At 62.9% G+C, this 22,344-nt stretch overlaps 4 protein-coding genes and 4 non-coding genes across 8 annotated transcripts; 6 read left to right on the top strand and 2 right to left on the bottom strand.

The window, feature by feature from the left end:
• Positions 1 to 425: 425 nt before the first annotated feature.
• Positions 426 to 3,492, top strand: STX5 (syntaxin 5). Its single transcript, XM_030007036.2, has 11 exons — positions 426 to 634; positions 892 to 1,093; positions 1,213 to 1,283; positions 1,530 to 1,585; positions 1,703 to 1,773; positions 1,853 to 1,969; positions 2,056 to 2,112; positions 2,207 to 2,288; positions 2,391 to 2,491; positions 2,621 to 2,742; positions 2,844 to 3,492. Exons 2-11 carry the CDS (start codon positions 911 to 913, stop codon positions 3,001 to 3,003), a joined length of 1,020 nt encoding a protein of 339 aa, XP_029862896.1. The 5' UTR covers positions 426 to 634; positions 892 to 910; the 3' UTR covers positions 3,004 to 3,492.
• Positions 3,493 to 3,594: 102 nt separating this feature from the next.
• Positions 3,595 to 12,267, top strand: NXF1 (nuclear RNA export factor 1). The gene is made up of 21 exons (XM_030007040.2): positions 3,595 to 3,715; positions 4,249 to 4,444; positions 4,566 to 4,695; positions 6,184 to 6,267; positions 6,432 to 6,536; positions 6,702 to 6,782; positions 6,867 to 6,936; positions 7,033 to 7,121; positions 7,220 to 7,327; positions 7,423 to 7,532; positions 8,908 to 8,944; positions 9,259 to 9,327; positions 9,432 to 9,487; positions 9,578 to 9,685; positions 9,788 to 9,846; positions 9,942 to 10,057; positions 10,176 to 10,218; positions 10,318 to 10,390; positions 11,702 to 11,884; positions 11,990 to 12,050; positions 12,154 to 12,267. The coding sequence occupies exons 1-21, from the start codon at positions 3,685 to 3,687 to the stop codon at positions 12,190 to 12,192; spliced, it is 1,848 nt and encodes a 615-aa protein (XP_029862900.1). The 5' UTR covers positions 3,595 to 3,684; the 3' UTR covers positions 12,193 to 12,267.
• A 166-nt stretch (positions 12,268 to 12,433) lies between these two features.
• Positions 12,434 to 14,504, top strand: TMEM223 (transmembrane protein 223). The gene is made up of 2 exons (XM_030007041.2): positions 12,434 to 12,741; positions 12,892 to 14,504. The coding sequence occupies exons 1-2, from the start codon at positions 12,462 to 12,464 to the stop codon at positions 13,188 to 13,190; spliced, it is 579 nt and encodes a 192-aa protein (XP_029862901.1). The 5' UTR covers positions 12,434 to 12,461; the 3' UTR covers positions 13,191 to 14,504.
• LOC115338465 lies at positions 14,319 to 14,509 on the top strand. The gene has a single exon (XR_003922406.1). It is a non-coding gene; the product is annotated as a U2 spliceosomal RNA (small nuclear RNA).
• A 1,780-nt stretch (positions 14,510 to 16,289) lies between these two features.
• On the top strand, positions 16,290 to 16,480 carry LOC115338464. The gene has a single exon (XR_003922405.1). It is a non-coding gene; the product is annotated as a U2 spliceosomal RNA (small nuclear RNA).
• A 971-nt stretch (positions 16,481 to 17,451) lies between these two features.
• On the bottom strand, positions 17,452 to 17,642 carry LOC115338463. Its single transcript, XR_003922404.1, has one exon. It is a non-coding gene; the product is annotated as a U2 spliceosomal RNA (small nuclear RNA).
• Positions 17,643 to 19,425: 1,783 nt separating this feature from the next.
• LOC115338467 lies at positions 19,426 to 19,616 on the bottom strand. Its single transcript, XR_003922407.1, has one exon. It is a non-coding gene; the product is annotated as a U2 spliceosomal RNA (small nuclear RNA).
• Positions 19,617 to 19,786: 170 nt separating this feature from the next.
• On the top strand, positions 19,787 to 21,875 carry LOC115338462 (TAF6-like RNA polymerase II p300/CBP-associated factor-associated factor 65 kDa subunit 6L; the record flags this gene model as incomplete). Its single annotated transcript, XM_030007042.2, is given in 9 exon segments — positions 19,787 to 20,054; positions 20,164 to 20,250; positions 20,525 to 20,675; positions 20,807 to 20,857; positions 20,961 to 21,055; positions 21,158 to 21,232; positions 21,341 to 21,490; positions 21,493 to 21,563; positions 21,646 to 21,875. Coding segments are annotated over 9 exon segments (1,117 nt in total), but the record flags the coding sequence as incomplete, so codon positions are not given.
• Between the last annotated feature and the right edge of the window lie 469 nt (positions 21,876 to 22,344).

The following is a 22,344-nucleotide window of genomic DNA, read 5'->3' as shown; positions in this document are numbered from 1 at the left end:
AGGGGAGGGGCTGTTTGCTGGGGAGGCTGGTCTGGTTGCCAGGGGCGGGGCCTGTCGCTAAGGGCGGGGCCGTTTCACTCCCTGGTGGTCGCTAGGGGTGGGGCCTGTCGCTAGGGGTGGGGCCCTTCTACTCCCTCGTGGTTGCTAGGGGTGGAGCCTGTCGCTATGGGAGGGGCCGTTCTACCCCCTGGTAGTCGCTAGGGGTGGAGCTGTTCTACTCCCTGGTGGTCGCTAGGGGCGGGGCCCTTCTCCCTGGTGGTCGCTAGGGGCGGGGCCTGTCTACTCCCTCGTGGTTGCTAGGGGTGGGGCCCTTCTACTCCCTCGTGGTTGCTAGGGGTGGGGCCCTTCTACTCCCTGGCGGTCGCTAGGGGCGGAGCCTGTCACTAGGGGCGGAGCCGCTGCGCTCCCAGGCCGTCTCTAAGGGCGGAGTCTGTCGCTAGGGCCCTTTCAGAGTGCGACTTCCGGAGGACTGACCGGCACTTCCGTTTTCTTGAAAGACTGCCGACCCATAGAGTTCAACTTCCGGAGGACTGACGGGCCCATGACGCTCTCGGGGGAGGGAAGAGAGACGTGGCAGTGACGTCAGCGCGGCCGGTGGATCCCGGCAGCGGCGCCCGGCCCGACCCGAATCCCGGTGAGCGCGCGTGGCGGCGCCGGGCGGGGAAGAGCGGGGGGGGGGGGGGGAGAGCGAGCGCGAGAGGGGGGGGCGGGGCTAAACCCGGCAGCGCACGCGCGTGGCCCCGCCCCTCCAGGACCTCCCGCCCCGCCCCCGCGGGCGCCAGCGCGGGGTTTTGGAGGGGGGGGGGTCTCGGTTAGGCCGGGTCCCCGGTGGTCTCGGGCTTTTGGGGGGGTCCCAGCCGGGGTGCTGACCCCCCCCCCTTCCCCCGGCAGCGGCAGGTGATGAGCCCCGATGAACGCGCGGCGCCGGCACGGCTCTAGGCAGCGGGAACCGGGCGTTTACCTGGGGCCCCCCCAGACACAAACCGTGCTCCCCCCACCGGCTCCCCCACCACCGCCCCCCCCGGACGCCATGTCGTGCCGTGACCGGACCCAGGAGTTTCTCTCCGCCTGCAAATCCCTGCAGGGCCGGCAGGTGGGTGGGTGTCCGCTGTTGGGGGGGAGGGGGGGAGCGTGTGTCGTGTGTGTGTGCCCCCCCCCACAAGCGGGGGGGTCCCCCTCTGCCTTACACCCCCCCCTTTCTCCCGGTTGCAGGACGGGGTGCAGCCCGGCAGAGCGGCTCCGGGCGTCGGGCGGCAGCGCAGCGAGTTCAGCCTCATGGCCAAGTGAGGGGGGGGGGGACACCAGGGAGGTGGGGGGGGGCACCCCGAGAAGGAGGAGGGAGGGGGTGTCCCCAGGAATGGCAGCACGGGTTTTGGGGGGGGGGGAAGCATGGGTCCCCGGGTGGGGGGGGGGGGGCAAGAGGGGGATGGGATGGGAGGTCGGGGTGCCCCCCCCGGGTGGGGTAGGATGGGGGGGTGGGGAGGGGGTGCCCCCCCCCCGGCTCTGACAGGCCCCTCTCCGCTCTCCAGGCGCATCGGGAAGGATCTGAGCAATACCTTTGCCAAGCTGGAGAAGCTGACGATCCGTGAGTGGGGAGGAAGGGGGGGGTCGGGGGGGGGGGGGAAGGATAATTTGATGGGGGGAAGGAGCATGCCCTGATGGCAGCCCCCCCTCCACGTTGTCCCCTGGCCAATGCTGGCAGTGGCCAAGCGGAAGTCCCTCTTCGATGACAAAGCGGTGGAGATCGAGGAGCTGACCTACATCATCAAGCAGGTGGGGGCCGGGGTTTTTGGGGGGTGGGTGGGGGCACATTAGGGAGTGTCCCTGACCCCCACCCCCCCACCACTTGCAGGATATCAACAGCCTGAACAAGCAGATCGCGCAGCTGCAGGAGGTGGTGCGGGCCAGGGGGGGCCAGAGTGGGCGGCACGTCCAGACCCACTCCAACACCGTCGTGGTGTCGCTGCAGGTGGGGACAGGGACGGCGGCGAGTGGGGGTGACACACACGCAGCCCCCCCCAACCCCCAAGCTGATCTCCTTTCTTCCCTTCTCAGTCCAAACTGGCCTCCATGTCCAACGACTTCAAGTCGGTGCTGGAGGTGCGGACAGAGGTGAGTCCTTGCCCCCCCCCCCCCGACCCCCCCCAAGCCCTCCCATTCACCCCCCCCGACCCCCCTAAACCCCCTTTCCCCCCCCCCGGACAAGAACCTGAAGCAGCAGCGGAGCCGCCGCGAGCATTTCTCCCGCGCCCCCGTCTCTGCTTTACCCCTCGCTGCCAGCAACCTAGGTGAGTGCCGGGATTTTGGGGGGTGTGGGGGGACCGGGGTGCATGCAGGGGTGTGTGTCTTTGCCCCCACCCTGCTCAGGCCCCCCCCCGCTCTCCCCGCAGGCAGCTCCGCGGTGCTGCAGGACGACCCGCAGCGCGCCGGCGCAGTGGCCATCGAGATGGACGCACGGACGAGCCAACAGCTACAGCTGATCGACGAGCAGGTGGGGACGTGAGCCTGGGGAGGGTTGGGGGGGGGGACAACACACGCATCACACAACCCCCCCCTCCTCGAGTGACCTGCGGGGGGGAACATATTGAGCAATGGCCCTGGCGTCTGTGCTTGCCCCCAGGATTCCTATATCCAGAGCCGGGCAGACACGATGCAGAACATTGAATCCACCATCGTGGAGCTGGGCTCCATCTTCCAGCAGCTGGCGCACATGGTGAAGGAGCAGGAGGAGACGATCCAGAGGTACCGGCCCCCCCCCTCCCCACCCTCACTGTCCGTCCGTCCGTCCCCTCGGCCTCCGTCCGACTGTCCCGTTCCCCCACCCCTGTCTCCTTTGCCCGCAGGATCGACGCCAGCGTGGAGGACGCGCAGTTGAACGTGGAAGCGGCCCACGGGGAGATCCTCAAGTATTTCCAGTCGGTCACCTCCAACCGTTGGCTGATGGTCAAGATCTTCCTCATCCTCATCGTCTTCTTCATCGTCTTCGTTGTTTTCCTGGCCTGAGCCAGGCCTGACCCCCTCCCTGTCCCACCGGCCGGGACAGACGGACTCAGTCTGTGCTCTGCGGGGCTCGGAGACGGACATCTGCGTGGGGACGGGGCAGGGTCCTGCCTGGGACCCCTTTGTGTGCCCCCCACCACAAAGGCTGGGCTGGGCCAGGGAGGTGGGGGCAGCCCCCCCGCAATGTGTCCTGCAGCCTACGCTGAGGCCGGTCCCCGTGTCCGCCCAGTCATGGGGGCTGCAGACCCTCCCGGTGGGCCGGGAATCCCGGGAATGCTGCCAGACACCCCCCCTCACCCCCCCGCCAAGCCCTGGACCCCCAGAGGGGCTGCAGCCCCCTATTAAAGCCGTGGGACCCTGGGGGGGGGGAGATGGTTGTGGACCCTATTAAAGCCGGTTAGCCCCCTCCTTGGATGGGCTGTGGGATCCCTGGGAGGGCTGCGGGACCCCCGGGGGGGGCTGCAGACCCCCATTAAATCCGTGGGACCCCGATGACCCCTACGCTGCCTATTCCTCCGGGAACGGGACTCGAACCTGCGGTTTCGGCAGGAGCGATGCCGTTGGGGGGGGAGGGGGCGGTGAGCGCGCATGCGCTTGCAGAGGTGGTGACCTCCGGGCGGAAGTGACGCTGGGGGGGTGTGGCCGCGGCGGTGAGGCCGCGGGTGCCGGTAGCGGGCGGCGGCGATGGCGGAGGAGGGCAAAGGGGGGTACAGCGGTGAGCGAGGGTCGGGGGAGCGTGGGTGGCGGGTCCCGGGTGGGCCAGGAGGGGAAGAAGAAAGCTGGGAGCGGCTGGTGGGAGCCCCGGGCCCGGGCGATGTCGGGGAGGGGAGTTCTGTAGGCCAGGGCGGTTGGAGGCGGCGCTGGGCCCGGTCCGTGGGCCCGGGGAGAGGGGAGAGAGGGCCCCGGCGAGAGAGGAGGGGGGTCCGGAGAGAGGGAACAAGGATGGGGAGCGTCGGGAGGGGGCCCAGGGAGAGGAGACGGGGACTGAAGGGTCGGGAGTGGGCCCTGGGGAGAGGGAATGGGGGCCCAGGGAGAGGAGACGGGGACGGGGGACCCCGGGGAAAAGAGACGGTGACTGGAGGGTCGGGAGGGGACCCCGGGGAGAGGGAATGGGGGCCCAGGGAGAAGGGACGGGGGCTGACGAGAGGGGACCCTGGAGAGAAGATGGGACCGGCATCCAGGGTGGGAGAGACCCCGAGGCCGGGAGCAGCCCGGCGCGAGAGCTGACAGCAGTGTTACCCGGGACAGAACACGATGACCGTGTGGGCGGCCGAGGTTTCTCGGGCCGCAGGAAGAAGGGTCGCGGCCCTTTCCGCGGGAAGATGTACAGCGAGATGAACCACCGCTCTCGTAACCGCGGTGGTCCCGGTGTCCGCGCACGGCTGGAGGAGGATGACGGCGACGTCCCTATGAGCGAGGCCCACGACGGGCCCCGCAACCGATAGTGAGTGCGGACGGCTGTGGGCTGGGGGAGCCCCACAGAGCCACCCCGGGGCTGGGGGGGGGGGGCTGGAGGGTCCAGGGCTTTCCCTCCCACCCCCCTAATCTTGTCTCATTGTTTCTAGCTTGCCCTACGGGCCACGGCCAAACCGCACAGCCAACATCCACATCACGGTCAGACGAGACCTTCCCACCCCGGAGCGGAGCAGCAGCACCAGCCGTGACAGCGGGTGCAGGAACTGGTTCAAGATCACTGTGAGTGGGGCAGGCGGCGCAGGGACGGGGATCGTGGCCGTTGTCACCTGCTTTTTCATGACATGGCGATGGGGATGACGATACGTGTCTTTAGGCAGCGTGGGGACGGAGACCGTGGCCATCGTCACCCTGTTGCTGTCCTATGAGGAGCGGCTGAGGGAAGTGGGGGTGTTTAGTCTGGAGAAAAGGAGGCTGAGGGGAGATCTTATCGCTCTCTACAACTACCTGCAAAGAGACTGTAGCGAGGTGTAGGAGGAGATCTCTCATCCCAAGCAATGGGACGAGTGGAAACAGCCTCAAGTTGTGCCTGGGGAGGTTTAGCTGGGATATTAGGACCAATTTTTTCACCCGAAGGGTTGTCAAGCATTGGGACAGGCTGCCCAGGGAAGGGGTCGAGTTGCCATTCCTGGAGGAGTTTAAAAGACATGTAGACGTGGGGCTGAGGGACCTGGTTTAGTGGTGGAGTTGGCTGTGTTAATGACGGAGTCAATGGTCTTAAGGGTCCTTTCCAACCTAAATGGTTCTGCGATTTATTTTGGATTACGATTAAGGAGATGTTATTTAATGAGGGGAAATGCCAGATTGTGCAGCCAGGAGGGAGTAACGCCAGGCACAAGGATGAACCAGCTGGAGAGCCACCCTGCAGAAAGGGATCTGGGGGTGCTGGGGGGGGGCAGCAGGCTCAACGTGAGTCAGCTGAGAGGGCAAACCCCATCCTGGGGGGGCATCAAACCCAGCAGAACCAGCTGAACCAGCTGGTCCAGAGAGGGGATCGGAAAGAAGGAGGCTGAGGGGTGACCGCATCATGCTCTGTGTCTTCCTGAGGAGGGGTCATGGAGAGGGAGGTGCTGAGCTCTTCTTCTTGGGATCCAGCGATAGCAACAGTTCAGAGTTGTGCCAGGGGAGCTTTAGACTGGATATGAGGAAGTATTTCTTTACTGAGAGGGCAGTCAGACTCTGGAACAGGCTTCCTGGAGAGGTGGTTGATGCCCCGAGCCTGTCAGGGTTCCAGAGGCATTTGGAGAATGCCCTTAATAACACAATTTAAGTTTTGGTCAGCCCTGAAGTGGTCAGGCAGTTGGACCAGATAATTGTTGTAGGTCTTTTCCAACTGAAATAGCCTGGTCTAGTCTAGTCTTTGTCCTTCCCTTTGTCCTTCCCTTTGTCCTTCTCTTTGTCCTTTCTTCTCTTCTCTTTTCTCTTCTCTCTTTTTCTCTTCTCTTTTCTCTTCTCTTTTTTCTTCTCTTTTTTCTTCTCTTTTCTCTTCTCTTTTCTCTTCTCTTTTCTCTTCTCTTTTCTCTTCTCTTTTCTCTTCTCTTTTCTCTTCTCTTTTCTCTTCTCAGGCTTACGCAGGAGGCAGCTGCATCCTGCCCAGCTGCAACACGCATGGCCCAGGCAGGGCTGTGGCAGTTCTACCACAAGTGGTGAAGCCGCGTGCGCTGTTGCCAGCCCTGTCTGTGCCCTGACGCTGGGCCAATTCTTTCTTAGATTCCGTATGGGAAGAAATATGATAAGTCGTGGCTGCTGAGCTCCATCCAGAACCTTTGCAGCGTCCCTTTCACTCCCGTCGAGGTGAGAAGGGCCCAGGTGCCCAGGTTTTGTTTTGCTTCCCTTTTCGGGGAGATTGGGGTGGTCTGGCAGGCTGGGGGCGGGGGGGTACATGCCCCCTCAGGAGGTCGGCCGTGTTCCAGCTCTGCGGGAGCTGCCGCCCAGACCCCAACCCATCCCCTTTTCAGTTCCACTACGATCACAACCGGGCCCAGTTTTATGTGGAGGATGCCACTACTGCCAGCGCCCTTAAGCAGGTTTCCCGAAAAATCACCGACAGGGACAACTACAAGGTGCGTGGCTCCTTCTGCGGCTCCTCCCACGCCGCTGGGGCGGACAGACCAGGGGCTGCTCCCAGTGGGAGTCATCTCACGGCAGGGCCGTTCCTCCCTGCTCTGCGTGGGCGCGTTCGTTGTTGACACACTCTGCCTCACGGTCTGCTCCGGTTCTTTTCCTAGGTGGTGATAGTTATCAACTCGTCAGCTCCACCTCAGTCCTTACAGAACGAGCTGAAACCAGAGGAGATTGAGCAACTGAAGGTGAGGGGGGTGGGCGGCTGCGGGCTCTGGCCAGAGGGGAAGAGCCAGAGCCCGCTCGGTTTCATCTTCGTTGCTTTGTCCCAGCTCTGCATGAGCAAGAGATATGATGGTTCGCAGCGTGCTTTGGATCTCAAGAGCCTCCGCGTCGACCCAGGTGAGTGCTGCTCGCCACCCCAGGGATGCGAGGGGCAGGAGGGGGCTGCGGCGGGTGACATCTCACCCCCTGTTTCTGTCCCCTCCCTGCTCCCAGATTTGGTGTCACAGAGCATCGACGTGGTGCTGAACCAGCGGAGCTGCATGCTGGTCGTGCTGCGCATCATCGAGGACAACATCCCCGAGGTGAGGATGGGATGCTTCTCCCTGCGCTGGCGGCACCAGACAGACACCCCTAACCGCCGTTTTTGTCCTCTCCTAACCCCCTCTCTCTGTACCTGCAGCTGCAGTCCCTGAACCTGAGCAGCAACAAGCTCTACCGCCTGGACGACCTTTCCGAGCTGGCGCAGAAAGCTGCCGGCCTCAAGATCCTCGATCTCTCTCGCAATGAGGTGGGTGCCATCCTAGGCTCCCCCCTATCCCTTCCACGTGCCCCCTGTCCCCTCCCTGGCCCCTCACACCCTGCTCCCCTCACCTCCCCCTGCAGCTGAAATCGGACCGGGAGCTTGACAAGGTGAAGGGACTCAAACTGGAGGAGCTTTGGCTCGACGGAAACCCGCTCTGCGATGCTTTCCGGGACCAGTCTACCTATATCAGGTCAGTGTTAGCCTTGGGGCGGCCCTAGGGGCCCGTGGGCCGCCCCTGCTCCGCGGGGGGCAGCACGGCAGGACGAAGAGAGGCCGCCCCCCCCCCCACACGCACCCCGTGCCTTCTGCTCACCGGTGCCCAGACACCCCCGTCCCCTCCCCAGCCTCCAGGTTCCCACACAGCCCCTGGTCGTGGTGCGAGGCCAGGACGGGCCATTGCCCATCTGCCGGAGGATGACCGATCTGTTTCAGCTGCTCGGAGCCCTGCTTTTTCCCTGCTCCCTCCTCCCCGTCCTCGCTGCTCCCCTCCCCATCCTCCTCCCTTGGGGTACATAGCCTCTTCTCCAAAACGCCCCGCTCCCTGCCTGCCACTTCCACCCCTCTGCCGTGCAGACGGGGCTTTCGACACCGTTCCGCCCTTCCACGGGCTTTTGAGGGGCTGCAGGACATGGCACGGGGCATCACGTTTGCTGCCCTCGTCCTCCCCCTGCGGAGCTGCCTCCCCCCCCCTCCTTGCGCCCGCGTTTGGCCCTCGACGATGGCTGGCTAGCCAGAGACGGGTAAGATTCCTCACGGGAGGAACAACCTAAGACAGGCACAGCCGTGCAGTGGCCAAACGCTGCCGCTCAGCCGCGGCCGGCGCGGGGGAGGCTCTCGCTATCCCAGGCCTGGCGCAGGCCTTCAGCCCGCTCCGGGCAGGCCCCCCCGCGGCACCCCTGGGCACGCCGACGCCGGCACCCAGCGCGGGCAGTGGCCTCGGCTCTGGATGCGGCTGTACCCGGAGCCCCCATGCGCTCCTGGGGCCGGGAGGGAGCGGCACGAAGGAGAAGAGGCTCTGCCCGGGGCTGCCCACCCCTCTACCCAGCCCCCCAAACCCTGCTTCACCCCCTCTCGTTGCTCGCTCGATTGGGGGCCCCCCCCACCGCTCCCGATGCAGGGGCTCCGCGGCTGTAAACAGTCGGGTCATGCCAACGGTTGTGCCACGACCGGTGGGAGTTTGTCCTCTTCCCCCTTCCCCCCTTGTCTGGGCGCCTGCACCCAGGTGAGTACGAGCCAGGTAAGTCCTGAGCTGGCCCGCAGGGCCCTCGGTTCCTCATCAGATGCAGCCCAAGACCCCCCCCAGGGGCAGGGGCAGCCCTGGGGTGGGGGGGGATGGCACTGGGCTCCCAGGAAAGGGGGGCTGCGACATCAGGGAAGGGCTGGGGAGGTAGCTGTAGGGTGGCCCCGCCACGTGCCCTCGTACCTATGGCTCCGGCGAGGGCAGGCAAGTTGGGGGGCCGGGGTGGGGAGGCGGTCCCGGGGAGGGGGTTGGTGTTTGCCATGGGGGAAAGGGCTGGCCCCGGTGGGCGGCCCGGCCACCGCACTGACTCTGCTTTTCTCGGCAGCTCCGTCAGAGAGCGCTTCCCAAAGCTGCTGCGCCTGGTGAGTGGGGGGACGGACGGACACTGAACCCGGCTGGGGGGCAGGAGGGGGCTGGGGGGAACACCGAGCCTTGCTGGGGGGAAGGAGGGGACTGGGGGGAACACCAAGCCTTCCTGGGGGGCAGGAGGGGGGGGCACTGAACCTTGCTGGGGAGCAGGAGGGGTATGCTGAGCCTTGCTGGGGGGCAGGAGGGGGCTGGGTGGGGACGCTGAGCCTTGCCAGGGGCAGGAGGGGGATGCCAAGCCCTGCCGGGGTGGGCAGCAGAAGAGATTTGCTCCCCCCATCTCTGTCTCTGCCTTCCCCCCCGCCCCCAGGATGGCCACGAGCTCCCTCCACCCATCGCCTTCGACGTGGAGGCACCCACGACGCTGCCTCCGTGCAAGGTAGGGACATGGTGCTGGAGCGGGGGGGCTCCGTGCCCCCATCGCAGGCTGGGGGGCGGCTGTCACCGGGGGAGTAACTGCACTGTCCCCCCTGCTCTCTTTAGGGCAGCTACTTCGGCTCAGACGACCTGAAGGTCTTGGTGCTGCGGTTCTTACAGCAGTGAGTGCTGGTGTGGGGGTGGGTGGGGGGTCTTGCCCCCGACTCTCTTTTACACATCCCCCCATGTTCCCCCCCTCCTGCCCCCACCAGGTATTACTCCATCTACGATTCCAGCGACAGGCAGGGGCTGCTGGATGCCTACCACGATGGGGCCTGCTGCTCCCTCAGCATCCCATTTGGGCCCCAAAACCCCCCCAGGTACGTCCCTTTGCTGCTGGTCCCAGTGGTGGGGGGGACATGAGACAGAACCCACCCCCCCACCAGCCCTGGCGCAGCCTTTACAAGCGCTTGTCCCCGCAGGAACAGCCTGAACGAATATTTCAAGGACAGCAGAAATGTGAAGAAGCTGAAAGACCCCAGTAAGCTCCCCACCCCCATTGTGCCCCCCACCCTGCGCTGAGCCTTGCTGGGGTCTGCTGTGGGGGGGGGGCTCAGCATTCTTCTCCCTCCCCAGCCATGCGCTTCAAACTGCTCAAACACACGCGGCTTAACGTGGTGGCCTTCCTCAACGAGCTTCCCAAGACCCAACACGACATCAACTCCTTCATGGTGGATATCTGCGCGCAGACGGTGAGCCAGGAGGGGGGGGGAAGCAGGTTGTTTGTGTCCCCCCTCCCCACCCCGACACACCCCCCCCCGCCACTGAGGCACTGTGCTGCCCACCTCACCCGGCCCCTCTCTCTTCTAGAACACGCTGCTGTGCTTTGCCGTCCATGGGATCTTCAAGGAAGGTGAGCTTCACCCCCCCCGCCCCCAACGCCGTGCCCCCCCCACCTCCCCGCCTCACCGCAGGCCTTCCTCCCACCATCTCCTCTCCCTCTCTTCCGCAGTGGACGGCAAATCCCGAGACTCGGTGCGCGCCTTCACCCGGATGTTCATCGCCGTGCCGGCTGGCAACACTGGGTAAGCGGCAGATATCGCCTACCGAGATGTCGCCCACGCTTTTGGCACTGCGTGTCCCCCCCTGCTGCCTGCCCCCCCACCTCCCACCGCAAGAGTTTCACGGAGAAGCTGTCAATGCGGGAGTAGGATGAACAGAGAACGGCGTGGATTGAAAACCAGGGGTGCCGATGAGTGGCTCTGATCGGCGCTGGGTCCGATTCTGGGCTCTCCGGTAGGGATGGATGTCTGGGAGCGAGTCTAGCTGAGGACTGTGAGGATGATGAAGGGGGCTGGAGCATCTCTGTCCTGTGAGGAAGGGCTGAGAGAGCTGTGGCTGGTCAGTGTGGAGCAGAGGAAGCTCCGGGGAGACCTTCAATACTTAAAAGATGGGGACAGACTTTTTAGCAGAGCCTGTAGCAACAGGACGAGGTGCGGAACGGTTTTAAACTCAAGAAAGGGGAGATTCGGACTAGATCTAAGACATTTTTGATACTGAGGGTGGTGAGACGCTGGCAGAGGTTGCCCAGAGAGGTGGTCGATGCCCCCGTCCTTGGGAATATTTGAGGTCAGGCTGGACGGGGCTCTGAGCAAACTGATCTCGGTGAAGACGGCCCGGCTTGTGGCAAGGGGCGTTGGACTGAGTGAGCTTGGAAAGTCCCCTTCCCACCCAAACCATCTTGTGATTTTATGATAAACACCCGCAGGGAGGGTGCAAAGAGGTCATAGAATCATTAGTGTAATTAATCACAGAATCATTTAGGTTGGAAAAGACCCTTAAGAGTCTGTCGTTAACACCCCCAGTTCTTTCAGCCCCTTTTCTTGTTCTCCAGACCCTTCACCAGCTTCGTTGCTCTTCTCTGGCCACGCTCCGGCACCTCAATATCTTTCTTGGGGTCCAAAACCGAACACGGTATTTGAGGGGACAAGGACGATCACGTCCCCTCGTCCTGTTGGCCACGCTATTTCTGACACAAGCCGGGAGGCTATCAGCCACCTTGGCCACCTGGGCACACTGGTCGGAGCCGGGCTTTTGCCTGCAGTGCCCAGTGCCAGAGGACTGGAGGGAGCTGGAGCACAGAAGGGTCCTTCTGAAAGTCAGGAGACAATTTTTGGCCATGAGGGTGACAGCACAGTGGCTGGGGTCACCCGGGGAGGCGGCGAAGTCGCCATCCTCAGAGATCTTCGATGGCCATTGGGTCATGGTCTTGGGCGAGCGGCTCCGGTTGCCCTCTCCGATCCCCACAACTGGGCTGTACGGTAGAAGGTGGGCAGTATGTCCCCCCACTCGCCGTGCTCACACCCTTCCCCTCTCTTTCCCCCCAAAACTCCCAGGCTCTGCATCGTTAACGACGAGCTCTTCGTCCGCAACGCCACCACCGAGGAGATCCGCAAAGCCTTCCTCATGCCGGCGCCCACCCCTTCTTCCAGCCCCGTGCCCACCCTCTCCGCCGAACAGCAGGAGATGCTTGCCGCCTTCTCCATGCAGTCGGGCATGAACCTCGAGTGGTCCCAGAAGTGAGTCCTGGCCCCCCCCACGCCCCCCCCCCCCCTTAACCCCCCCCCAAAATCGGGGACCCTGCCCCCCTGTCCCCCCCCCTTCACCCTCTCCTACACCCGCAGGTGCCTGCAAGACAACGACTGGGACTATGGTCGGGCCGGGCAGGTCTTCACCCAGCTGAAGGTGGGTTTAGTGGGGTGGGGGCATCCGACCCAGCATTCCCTGTCCCCCCCCCAAACTGGGGGTGCCTGTGGCTGAGCCTCCCCTTTCTCTTTTCTCTTTTCAGGTGGAAGGCAAGATCCCAGATGTGGCGTTTCTCAAGTGAGCGGCGTCCATCACCCCCTTCCCCCTCCCCTCCCCCCCTCCCCCGGTGTTTTATTTCCCCCTCCCTCGTTTTGTAAATAAATCAATAAATAGCCCCGTTTCAACGCTGGCGCGTTAGGGGTGCGCTGCGCCTTTAAGAAGGGGGGGGGGGGGCGTGTGTGAGGGCAGCTTGGCGACGCGCCCGGCACAAAGATGGCGGCCGGCCTCGGAAGTAGAGGTGGAGGTCAACCCGGATGTGGTGGTAGCTGACCCGGAAGTGGTGGTGGGGAAATGGCGGCGGCGAGGGCACGGGCGGCGGCGGCGGCCTTGGAGGCGGCGGCGTCCCCCCCACGGGACGTGGTGCTTTTCCGACACGAACGGGATCGGTTTTTCCGTTTAGCCGGGTTCTTCTGTGCGGGGCAGGGTCTTTTTTGGGCCTACCTGGCTCATTTCGCTTTTACGGCTCTTCGACCGGCACCCGGTCCCGGTCCTGGTCCCGGTCCCGACGATCCGCTCCGGCCCCGCGATCATAAATGGAGATTCGGTTTCACCGCCTCCTGCCTCACGCTCGGTAACGGGACGGGGGGGGGACGGGGACGGGGCTGAGGCAGGGGGAATGGAGCTGGGCCGGGGCTGGGCCTGGGGGGAACAGAACTGGACCTGGGGGGGCCGGGGACGGGCCTGGCGTTCCCCCTGACCCCCCTTGTGCCCCCCCCCGCAGGCTCTCTGATCGTGGCAGCCGGTTGCCTGTTCCCGCTCCGTGCTGTCCGTCAGGTGACGCTGCTACGGGGCGGTTCGGAGGTGACGATCAGCACCCACGGACCGCTGGGACTTGGCCGGGGTCCCACCGTCACCGTCCCGTTACGCCACATCTCCTGCTGCGCTCACCGCAGCGAAGTGCCGGCTGCCGTCCCCCTCAAGGTGAAAGGACGACCGTTTTACTTTTTGCTGGACAAGAGGGGACAGATTTACAACCCCCGGCTCTTCGACATCACCGTTGGTGCCTACCGCAAGCTCTAGTTGACAGTGGGGGCCAGCCGGGACTGTTCACCCCTCGCCACTTCCAAATAAACCCCTGAGCCCCCACCCCTAGCCGCATCTCCGGATGTTTTGTGAGGGTGAGCTTCGTCGTGTTCTTCGCCGAGCCCGGGATCGAGCGCCTACTTCAACCCCAGCGCCTTCAGTGGCATCCTCACCATCTCCAAGGGTGTCCGTGGCTGCCGGATCCTCGGCCAGCACCGCGCGCTGCGGTCGGTCCGAGGCTGGGGAGCCCCATCGTCCCCTTCCACCAGCCTCGTTAGCTTCATTAGCCTGACCAACCCACCATCCCCTGCAGCCTCCTGGAGATATTCAAGGGGGTGATGGACACTTACAGGCTCTCTCAGGGCCTTCCTCCTCATCCTTTGGGGCCAGAGCACTCTGGCAATGCCACCCTCTCCATCCCAAGGACAGGTTTTGGGGCATTTTAAAGCCATTTGGACTATGGTGTTTGGACGGGTATTAGGGGGGTGTGGAAGGATGGCTCGCAGGAGTTTTGGGGGAAAACGGGATGGTTTTAGGGTCTTTTCAGGGGGTCTGTGCTTGGTGTTTCCTTCACTGTCCTGCCCCCGACCCGCCTCGGTGGCTCCCAGGGGGCGTGGCGAACGCAAAAGAGGGCGAACTATGTAAATCTAGGTCGGCGAGGTGCACCTCGTTTAAGGGCGGGGTTATGCAAATAGTCGCCGAGGAGTGGAGGGCGTGGTTATGCTAATCGTACACCCGCGGGCTTGAAAGGGCCGGCGGGAGGCCCCGCCTCGGTAGGTTGGGTGGGAAGGGAGGGGGCGGGGCGAATGCAAATTGCCGCGCGCAGCACGCCCATCGGGTTGCCGCGGGGAAACGGCGAGGGGGCGTGTCGCACGGGAGCCAGAGGCGGGGATACGCAAATTTGGGCACCCAGGGGCTCCAAGGGGCCGGCGGGAGTCCCGGCTGAGGAGGTTCCCGGGGTCTCTCGGGGGTCGCTGTCCCGAAAATGCGGGCGGGACGTGCGAGACGCTGCGGGGAAATGATCGAAAGAGGGACGAGAGAGGTCAGTGCGTGGCAGTAGGGCGTGAGCGTGAGCTGTGTGAGAGCGGGGGTCGGTGGGGCCGGGGTGGTGGGAGGGGTGGAGTTATCGCTTCTCGGCCTTTTGGCTAAGATCAAGTGTAGTATCTGTTCTTATCAGTTTAATATCTGATACGTCCTCGATGAGAGGACTTTATATTAAACGGATTTTTGGGTTCGGGAGTTGGACCCGGAGCTTGCTCCCTCCGCTCCGCGCATCGTCCCGGTATTGCAGTGCCTCCGGGAACGGTGCACCACCCCCCACACCACCGGGGGGAGCTGATAGTGGTTAACAACAGAGCGGCTGTTTCTCGTCTACTTTTCTACCCCTTTCCTGTCAGACGCGCTCTACTACGGCGGAACGTTGGAGGCTCACTTTTGAGTTAAACGCGATGCGTGGACCGGCAGGGAAGACCCGTTGCCCAAGAGTTTCACTACGTAGGTCCGGTTACTCTGCATAAACGATGCAGGCTTTTGCCAGCCAATATACCCTTGAAAAAGGAGCTATAGACGGAGAGAAAGGAAACATCCTGCCCCGGAAGGCACCGGTGATTGCCAAAGCAGCAGGAGCTAGGGGAAAAGGAAAGGCGGCAGGGGGAGATCGCGACCACCCACTCAATTCAAGACCTAAAAGATTTACACACACCGCCCCCACCCACCCTCCTTGAGCATGCGCTGTAGAATAAAAGAACACCGTACTTTTAATTCGAAGCGGAGAAAAACCTTAGCCCAATGTTATAGACGCTCGTGACAAATTGGAGGAGCCAATTTGTATTAAATAAAAGATCAAATTTATTAGCAAGCGATAAAAGAGCAAAACAGCGCTGGGCGGCCGGGGAGACAGTGCTCCGCCACAAGCTCGCGCCCAAACAGGGGAAGAGCCTCTTTATTTATACAGTCTTTTTAGTCTCTGGTACGTGACGGCTGGCTGGTATCTTCGGTATCTTGTGCCATCAGGTGTTAAGTGGTCGTAATTTGCCTTCTGGTGGTTGTTGGGATGAAGGCCGAAGTCTTCCTCAGCTGTTCTTTAGGTGACTCAAGTCCCATTCATGCTCTGTAAACGTCTCTCTACATATGCTAATCATCGGTACTCATGGTCTTAAGTAAGTGAAGAATATCCCTACCTCCACATGCGATTTCATGAACAAAGTTAACCCGTTCATTACACCAAGAGAAATGGTGGCAGATAAGCGACTACCAGTCACGGTTTCGGGGAAGGACTTTGGGAACCAAGTGGGTGAAGCTAAAACTCTATAAATTGCTTGTTTAACCGCAGGGTGTGCTCGATTTGTGGGAATCCTCCACCTTGCCGCCTGTGCAGAGTGAAGCAATGGCTCCTCGCTAAACACGCTTCGTGTGTTTCGGGAGTTACTTTCTCTTTCGGTAACACGGCGCCTGCTGCCCGGATCCCCCCGGCACCGCTCCGCCGCCCCCGAATCGCCCTCCCCCCGCCCGGCTCCGGGCCGAGCACCCTCAGCCCCCGCCAACACGGCTCCGCTCCCTCCATCTGGTCTCCGGCGCGGACGCCCCGCGGGCGGCAGCGATCGGCCGAAGGAGGTCGGTGCCGCCGGTCTCCCGCGGCGGGGAGGGAGGGGGCCGGCGCGGTGGGCGGAGCGAAAAGAGGGCCAATGAGAGCGCCGCTACCCTGGCGTCTGCAAAATGTAGCGCGGACCCATGCGAATAGCCTCGGTGTTTGACCGGGAGGGGAGGGGGCGGGGCGAATGCAAATTGCCGTGCGCAGCACGCCCATCGGGTTGCCGCGGGGAAACGGCGAGGGGGCGTGTCGCACGGGAGCCAGAGGCGGGGATACGCAAATTTGGGCACCCAGGGGCTCCAAGGGGCCGGCGGGAGTCCCGGCTGAGGAGGTTCCCGGGGTCTCTCGGGGGTCGCTGTCCCGAAAATGCGGGCGGGACGTGCGAGACGCTGCGGGGAAATGATCGAAAGAGGGACGAGAGAGGTCAGTGCGTGGCAGTAGGGCGTGAGCGTGAGCTGTGTGAGAGCGGGGGTCGGTGGGGCCGGGGTGGTGGGAGGGGTGGAGTTATCGCTTCTCGGCCTTTTGGCTAAGATCAAGTGTAGTATCTGTTCTTATCAGTTTAATATCTGATACGTCCTCGATGAGAGGACTTTATATTAAACGGATTTTTGGGTTCGGGAGTTGGACCCGGAGCTTGCTCCCTCCGCTCCGCGCATCGTCCCGGTATTGCAGTGCCTCCGGGAACGGTGCACTCCTTCCCCACCACCGTGGGGAGTTAATACTAGTGAAAAGCAGAATGATGAGACCATGGCTACCAATATGTAGCTGACCCTGCTGCTCGTAAGCGCTTGCTGTGGCTTCTTCGTCCTATAGGCGCTCCTTGGTGGGGGAAAGGACCGTGGCTTCGGCGGCAGCCGACCCGGCTCTGCCGGCGGTAGAACCCCGGCAGCAACGGTCAAGGCGACCGCTGAGCGCCGGGAGGCTTTGACACCCCGAGATGGGCCCGGACCCGCGAAACCACGTCTATCTTATCACCACGGGCATCGGCAGCAGCTTCTTGCTGCCCCGGTGCGTGTGGGGGGAACCAGCATACCCAGCCGGGAAAAACTAAAACTGGCCTTAAAAAAAAAAAAGGAAACAGCTATTGCTGTCCTCTGCACCCTAGTGTCTCTAAGGTTATAAAAACTACTTGCTTTCTACCCAAAATGGAGCCTCATAATTACATACTTGCTTTCTTTTTGCAGAAATTTCTGCGGCGCTTAAATTTATATTTAAAACATCTGCGAGGTCTGGTACAGTTTAGCCAAGCTAAAAGAATAACTTCCTAGCGACCAAAAGCAAATGTCCATGATGATGGGTTCCACCTCCCAGCTAAGAAAATGCTGGCTGGCGCCCCCCCCCCCCCCCCCGACGATACTCGAGGCGTCCGTCCCTCCCCAGGATGGACACCCGCCTCAACACCGAAATGGTCGATTTTTCCTTCGTTTCCTTTTTACAGTAGATCGACCGACTCTCGATTGACTAGACAGACAAGCCGGGGGCTGGGGGGGGGGGGATACTGGTGAACGTGTGTTACAGCCGAAACACAAGATGGGAGGGAGCCTAGCGTCCATGTCAGGCGCTGAGCCGGCCGGGAGACGGATAACAACATGGGAGCATAACACTAGCGCCCCTCTGAAGAGTTCCATTTTTTCTTTCGACCACTATTAGCTCCCCACGGTGGTGGGGAGAGGGTGCACCGTTCCCGGAGGCACTGCAATACCGGGACGATGCGCGGAGCGGAGGGAGCAAGCTCCGGGTCCAACTCCCGAACCCAAAAATCCGTTTAATATAAAGTCCTCTCATCGAGGACGTATCAGATATTAAACTGATAAGAACAGATACTACACTTGATCTTAGCCAAAAGGCCGAGAAGCGATAACTCCACCCCTCCCACCACCCCGGCCCCACCGACCCCCGCTCTCACACAGCTCACGCTCACGCCCTACTGCCACGCACTGACCTCTCTCGTCCCTCTTTCGATCATTTCCCCGCAGCGTCTCGCACGTCCCGCCCGCATTTTCGGGACAGCGACCCCCGAGAGACCCCGGGAACCTCCTCAGCCGGGACTCCCGCCGGCCCCTTGGAGCCCCTGGGTGCCCAAATTTGCGTATCCCCGCCTCTGGCTCCCGTGCGACACGCCCCCTCGCCGTTTCCCCGCGGCAACCCGATGGGCGTGCTGCGCACGGCAATTTGCATTCGCCCCGCCCCCTCCCCTCCCGGTCAAACACCGAGGCTATTCGCATGGGTCCGCGCTACATTTTGCAGACGCCAGGGTAGCGGCGCTCTCATTGGCCCTCTTTTCGCTCCGCCCACCGCGCCGGCCCCCTCCCCTCCCGCCGCGGGAGACCGGCGGCACCGACCTCCTTCGGCCGATCGCTGCCGCCCGCGGGGCGTCCGCGCCGGAGACCAGATGGAGGGAGCGGAGCCGTGTTGGCGGGGGCTGAGGGTGCTCGGCCCGGAGCCGGGCGGGGGGAGGGCGATTCGGGGGCGGCGGAGCGGTGCCGGGGGGATCCGGGCAGCAGGCGCCGTGTTACCGAAAGAGAAAGTAACTCCCGAAACACACGAAGCGTGTTTAGCGAGGAGCCATTGCTTCACTCTGCACAGGCGGCAAGGTGGAGGATTCCCACAAATCGAGCACACCCTGCGGTTAAACAAGCAATTTATAGAGTTTTAGCTTCACCCACTTGGTTCCCAAAGTCCTTCCCCAAAACCGTGACTGGTAGTCGCTTATCTGCCACCATTTCTCTTGGTGTAATGAACGGGTTAACTTTGTTCATGAAATCGCATGTGGAGGTAGGGATATTCTTCACTTACTTAAGACCATGAGTACCGATGATTAGCATATGTAGAGAGACGTTTACAGAGCATGAATGGGACTTGAGTCACCTAAAGAACAGCTGAGGAAGACTTCGGCCTTCATCCCAACAACCACCAGAAGGCAAATTACGACCACTTAACACCTGATGGCACAAGATACCGAAGATACCAGCCAGCCGTCACGTACCAGAGACTAAAAAGACTGTATAATAAAGAGGCTCTTCCCCTGTTTGGGCGCGAGCTTGTGGCGGAGCACTGTCTCCCCGGCCGCCCAGCGCTGTTTTGCTCTTTTATCGCTTGCTAATAAATTTGATCTTTTATTTAATACAAATTGGCTCCTCCAATTTGTCACGAGCGTCTATAACATTGGGCTAAGGTTTTTCTCCGCTTCGAATTAAAAGTACGGTGTTCTTTTATTCTACAGCGCGATGCTCAAGGAGGGTGGGTGGGGGCGGTGTGTGTAAATCTTTTAGGTCTTGAATTGAGTGGGTGGTCGCGATCTCCCCCTGCCGCCTTTCCTTTTCCCCTAGCTCCTGCTGCTTTGGCAATCACCGGTGCCTTCCGGGGCAGGATGTTTCCTTTCTCTCCGTCCTATAGCTCCTTTTTCAAGGGTATATTGGCTGGCAAAAGCCTGCATCGTTTATGCAGAGTAACCGGACCTACGTAGTGAAACTCTTGGGCAACGGGTCTTCCCTGCCGGTCACGCATCGCGTTTAACTCAAAAGTGAGCCTCCAACGTTCCGCCGTAGTAGAGCGCGTCTGACAGGGAAAGGGGTAGAAAAGTAGACGAGAAACAGCCGCTCTGTTGTTAACACAATATCAGCTCCCACCGGTGGTGTGGGGGGTGAGTGCACCGTTCCGGAGGCACTGCCAATCCCGGGACGATGCGCGGGCGGAGGGAGCAAGCTCCGGGTCCAACTCCCGAACCCAAAAATACGTTTAATATAAATCCTCTCATCGAGCGACGTATCAGATATTAAACTGATAAGAACAGATACTACACTTGAATCTAGCCAAAAAGGCCGAGAAGCGATAACCTCCACCCCTCCCACCACCCCGGCCCCACCGACCCCCCGCTCTCACACAGCTCACGCTCAAGCCACTACTGCCACGCACTGACCTCTCTCGTCCCTCTTTCGATCATTTCCCCGCAGCGTCTCGCACGTCCCGCCCGCATTTTCGGGACAGCGACCCCCGAGAGACCCCGGGAACCTCCTCAGCCGGGACTCCCGCCGGCCCGTTCGGCCACTGCTCCTTTGCTTTACATGTTCCCGCCCCTAGTAGGCGGGGCCGGACGGGAGGGCGCGCAGCCCGGCGGCGCGGCCATGTCGGAGCGGGAGGAACGGCGGTTCGTGGAGCTGCCGCGGGAGTCGGTGCGGTTGATGGCGGAGAGCACCGGGTTGGAACTCAGCGATGAGGTAGCAGCGTTGTTGGCCGAGGACGTCTGCTACCGGCTGCGGGAAGCCACGCAGGTACGGCCGGCCAGGCGGCCCGGTCCCGGCCTTGGTCCCAGTCCCTGCCCTGGTCCTTGTCTTGGTCTCGGTCCCAGTCCCGGTCCCGGTGACGGTGCCGCCCCCGCAGAACAGCTCCCAGTTCATGAAACACACACGGCGACGCAAACTCACCGTGGAAGACTTCAACCGGGCGCTGCGCTGGAGCAATGTTGAGGTGCAGTGGCTGGGGCTGGATTTGGGGGGGGGGGTCCCCTGCTGCATCCCTGTGGGGACCAGGACCGGGGGGGGACACCCGGCTGCCGCCCCCCCCCCCCCCCCCCCCCCCCGGTGACTGGGGACACTGGTGGGGCTGCGTCCCGACCACCGGGCCCAGCAGCACGTATCGGTGCTAGGGGTCGGGGTCCCCGTGGGTCGGTGTGTCCCTGGAGGGGGGCAGTAATGGTTTGGGGGGGGGCAGGAATGCCACCACAGTGTCTGTCCCCCGCCAGGCGGTGTGTGGATATGGCTCCCAGGACGCGCTGCCATTCCGGGCCATCAAGGAGGGTGAGCTGTACTTCCAGGAGGACCGGGAGGTCAACCTGGTGGATCTGGCCCTGGCCACCAACATCCCCAAGGGCTGCGCTGAGACGGCCGTGCGAGGTGAGGGGCTCCCTCCCCCCCCATCCCCCCCGCCCCCCCCCCCCACACCCGCAGCATCCCTCTCCTGCCTGACCCCGGCACAGGCAGGGCGCAGGCAAGGTGCTCATCACCACCACCACGTTCTCTTGTAGTCCATGTCTCCTACCTGGATGGAAAAGGCAACCTGGAACCACAGGGAGCTGGTATGGAGCGATGGGGGTGATGCCAGGTTGGGGGGGGGGGCTCGTCCTCCCCACCGCGGGGCCAGGGCCAGACCTTGGGGTGACATTCGCCCCTCCGCCATAGTGCCCAGCGCCGTCTCCACGCTGACCGACGACCTGCTCAAGTACTACCAGCACGTCACCCGGGCGGTGTTGGGCGACGACCCTCAGCTGATGAAGGTGGGGTGGGGCAGGGGGGGCCCCCCCACCCCATCCTGAGCACACCTGAGTGGGGCTGACCCCCCCCCCCCCCGCCGCTGTGGCTGGCATCCTCACCCGCAGGTAGCCCTGCAGGACCTGCAGACCAATTCCAAGATTGCCGCTCTCCTGCCCTACTTCGTCTACGTGGTCAGCGGGGTGAGCGCAGGCAACGGGATGGGATCGGGGGGGGGTCTCCGGGCCTGTGCCAAGGTTGGGTTGGGGGGCAGCTCCCTGCTGAACCCAGTCCTGACGCCTTGCCGGCAGGTGAAATCAGTGAGTCACGACCTGGAGCAGCTGAACCGGCTGTTACACATCGCCCGCAGCCTGATCCAGAACCCCTTCCTCTGCTTGGGCTCCTACGTCCGCAGCCTGATCGCCCGCGTCATGTACTGCGCGCTGGAGCCGCTGGCCGCCTCTCATCAACCCCCCTCAACGACCACTGGACCCTGCGCGACTACGCCGCCATGCTGCTCAGCCGCATCTTCTGGTGAGGGGACGCTCCTTGGGGCATGGGGAGGGGGGACGTCCCGCCGCAGCAGGGTCTGCAGCGTCCGCCCTGTTGCCCGCAGGACCCACGGCGACCTGGTGAGCGGCCTCTACCATCAAATCCTGCTCTCGCTCCAGAAAGTGCTAGCCGATCCCGTGCGTCCCCTCTGCTCTCACTACGGCGCGGTGGTGGGGCTGCACGCCCTGGGCTGGAAGGTGAGGGAGAAGCGGGCCATGCCGTCCCACCGTAGCCCCCGACCGCTCCGCGCTGCTGCCTCCCTGTCCGTCTGTCTGTCTGTCTTCTCCGCAGGCGGTGGGGCTTAGTCCGCCCTCCTATAGCTTTACCCCACCTCCCACTATTGGGCCAACCTGCAGGCCGTGCTGGACGACTACTCGGTCCAATGCCCAGGTCAAGGCTGATGGGCACAAGTCTACGGTGCCATTTGGGTAAGGGCTTGGCCGGTGGGGGGGGCCGGTTGGGTAGGGGCACACACGGCTCCCCGTTGCCAGCACGTTCCCCCTTCTCCAGGTGGCTGGCGAGCGATTGCTGGAAGATGAAGGCAGCAGGCGCCCACCCGCATCTGGGGCCGCCGCGGCAGGAGGGCTCCCACGGCACAGCCCCAAGCAGGACCCCCCACCGAGGGTGGGTTTCGGCCTCGGCCGCCTCTGCAACTGGGGGGGCAGCAGCGGAGGCCCACCCTCGGCGGCAGCCCCCGTGCCGCCCGCCCTCTCCCTGCACGATATGTACCGCGAGCTCTACGACTTTTTCGGCGACAGCCTGG

Source organism: Aquila chrysaetos, unplaced genomic scaffold, assembly GCF_900496995.4.
Source record: "Aquila chrysaetos chrysaetos unplaced genomic scaffold, bAquChr1.4, whole genome shotgun sequence".
Classification (NCBI taxonomy): domain Eukaryota; kingdom Metazoa; phylum Chordata; class Aves; order Accipitriformes; family Accipitridae; genus Aquila; species Aquila chrysaetos.
This window is presented reverse-complemented; position numbering and strand designations above follow the sequence as displayed.

What these genes read in the sequence shown, in the direction of transcription:
- STX5 (XM_030007036.2), top strand. Translation starts at nt 911, where the DNA reads ATGAACGCGCGGCGCCGGCACGGCTCTAGGCAGCGGGAACCGGGCGTT. An exon ending in GCTGGAGAAGCTGACGATCC is followed by an intron (nt 1,586 to 1,702) that starts GTGAGTGGGGAG and finishes CAATGCTGGCAG; the next exon opens with TGGCCAAGCGGAAGTCCCTC. An exon ending in TACAGCTGATCGACGAGCAG is followed by an intron (nt 2,492 to 2,620) that starts GTGGGGACGTGA and finishes GCTTGCCCCCAG; the next exon opens with GATTCCTATATCCAGAGCCG.
- NXF1 (XM_030007040.2), top strand. Translation starts at nt 3,685, where the DNA reads ATGGCGGAGGAGGGCAAAGGGGGGTACAGCG. An exon ending in AGGAGATTGAGCAACTGAAG is followed by an intron (nt 6,783 to 6,866) that starts GTGAGGGGGGTG and finishes GCTTTGTCCCAG; the next exon opens with CTCTGCATGAGCAAGAGATA. An exon ending in CCATGGGATCTTCAAGGAAG is followed by an intron (nt 10,219 to 10,317) that starts GTGAGCTTCACC and finishes TCTCTTCCGCAG; the next exon opens with TGGACGGCAAATCCCGAGAC.
- TMEM223 (XM_030007041.2), top strand. Translation starts at nt 12,462, where the DNA reads ATGGCGGCGGCGAGGGCACGGGCGGCGGCGGCGGCCTTGGAGGCGGCG. An exon ending in CGCCTCCTGCCTCACGCTCG is followed by an intron (nt 12,742 to 12,891) that starts GTAACGGGACGG and finishes CCCCCCCCGCAG; the next exon opens with GCTCTCTGATCGTGGCAGCC.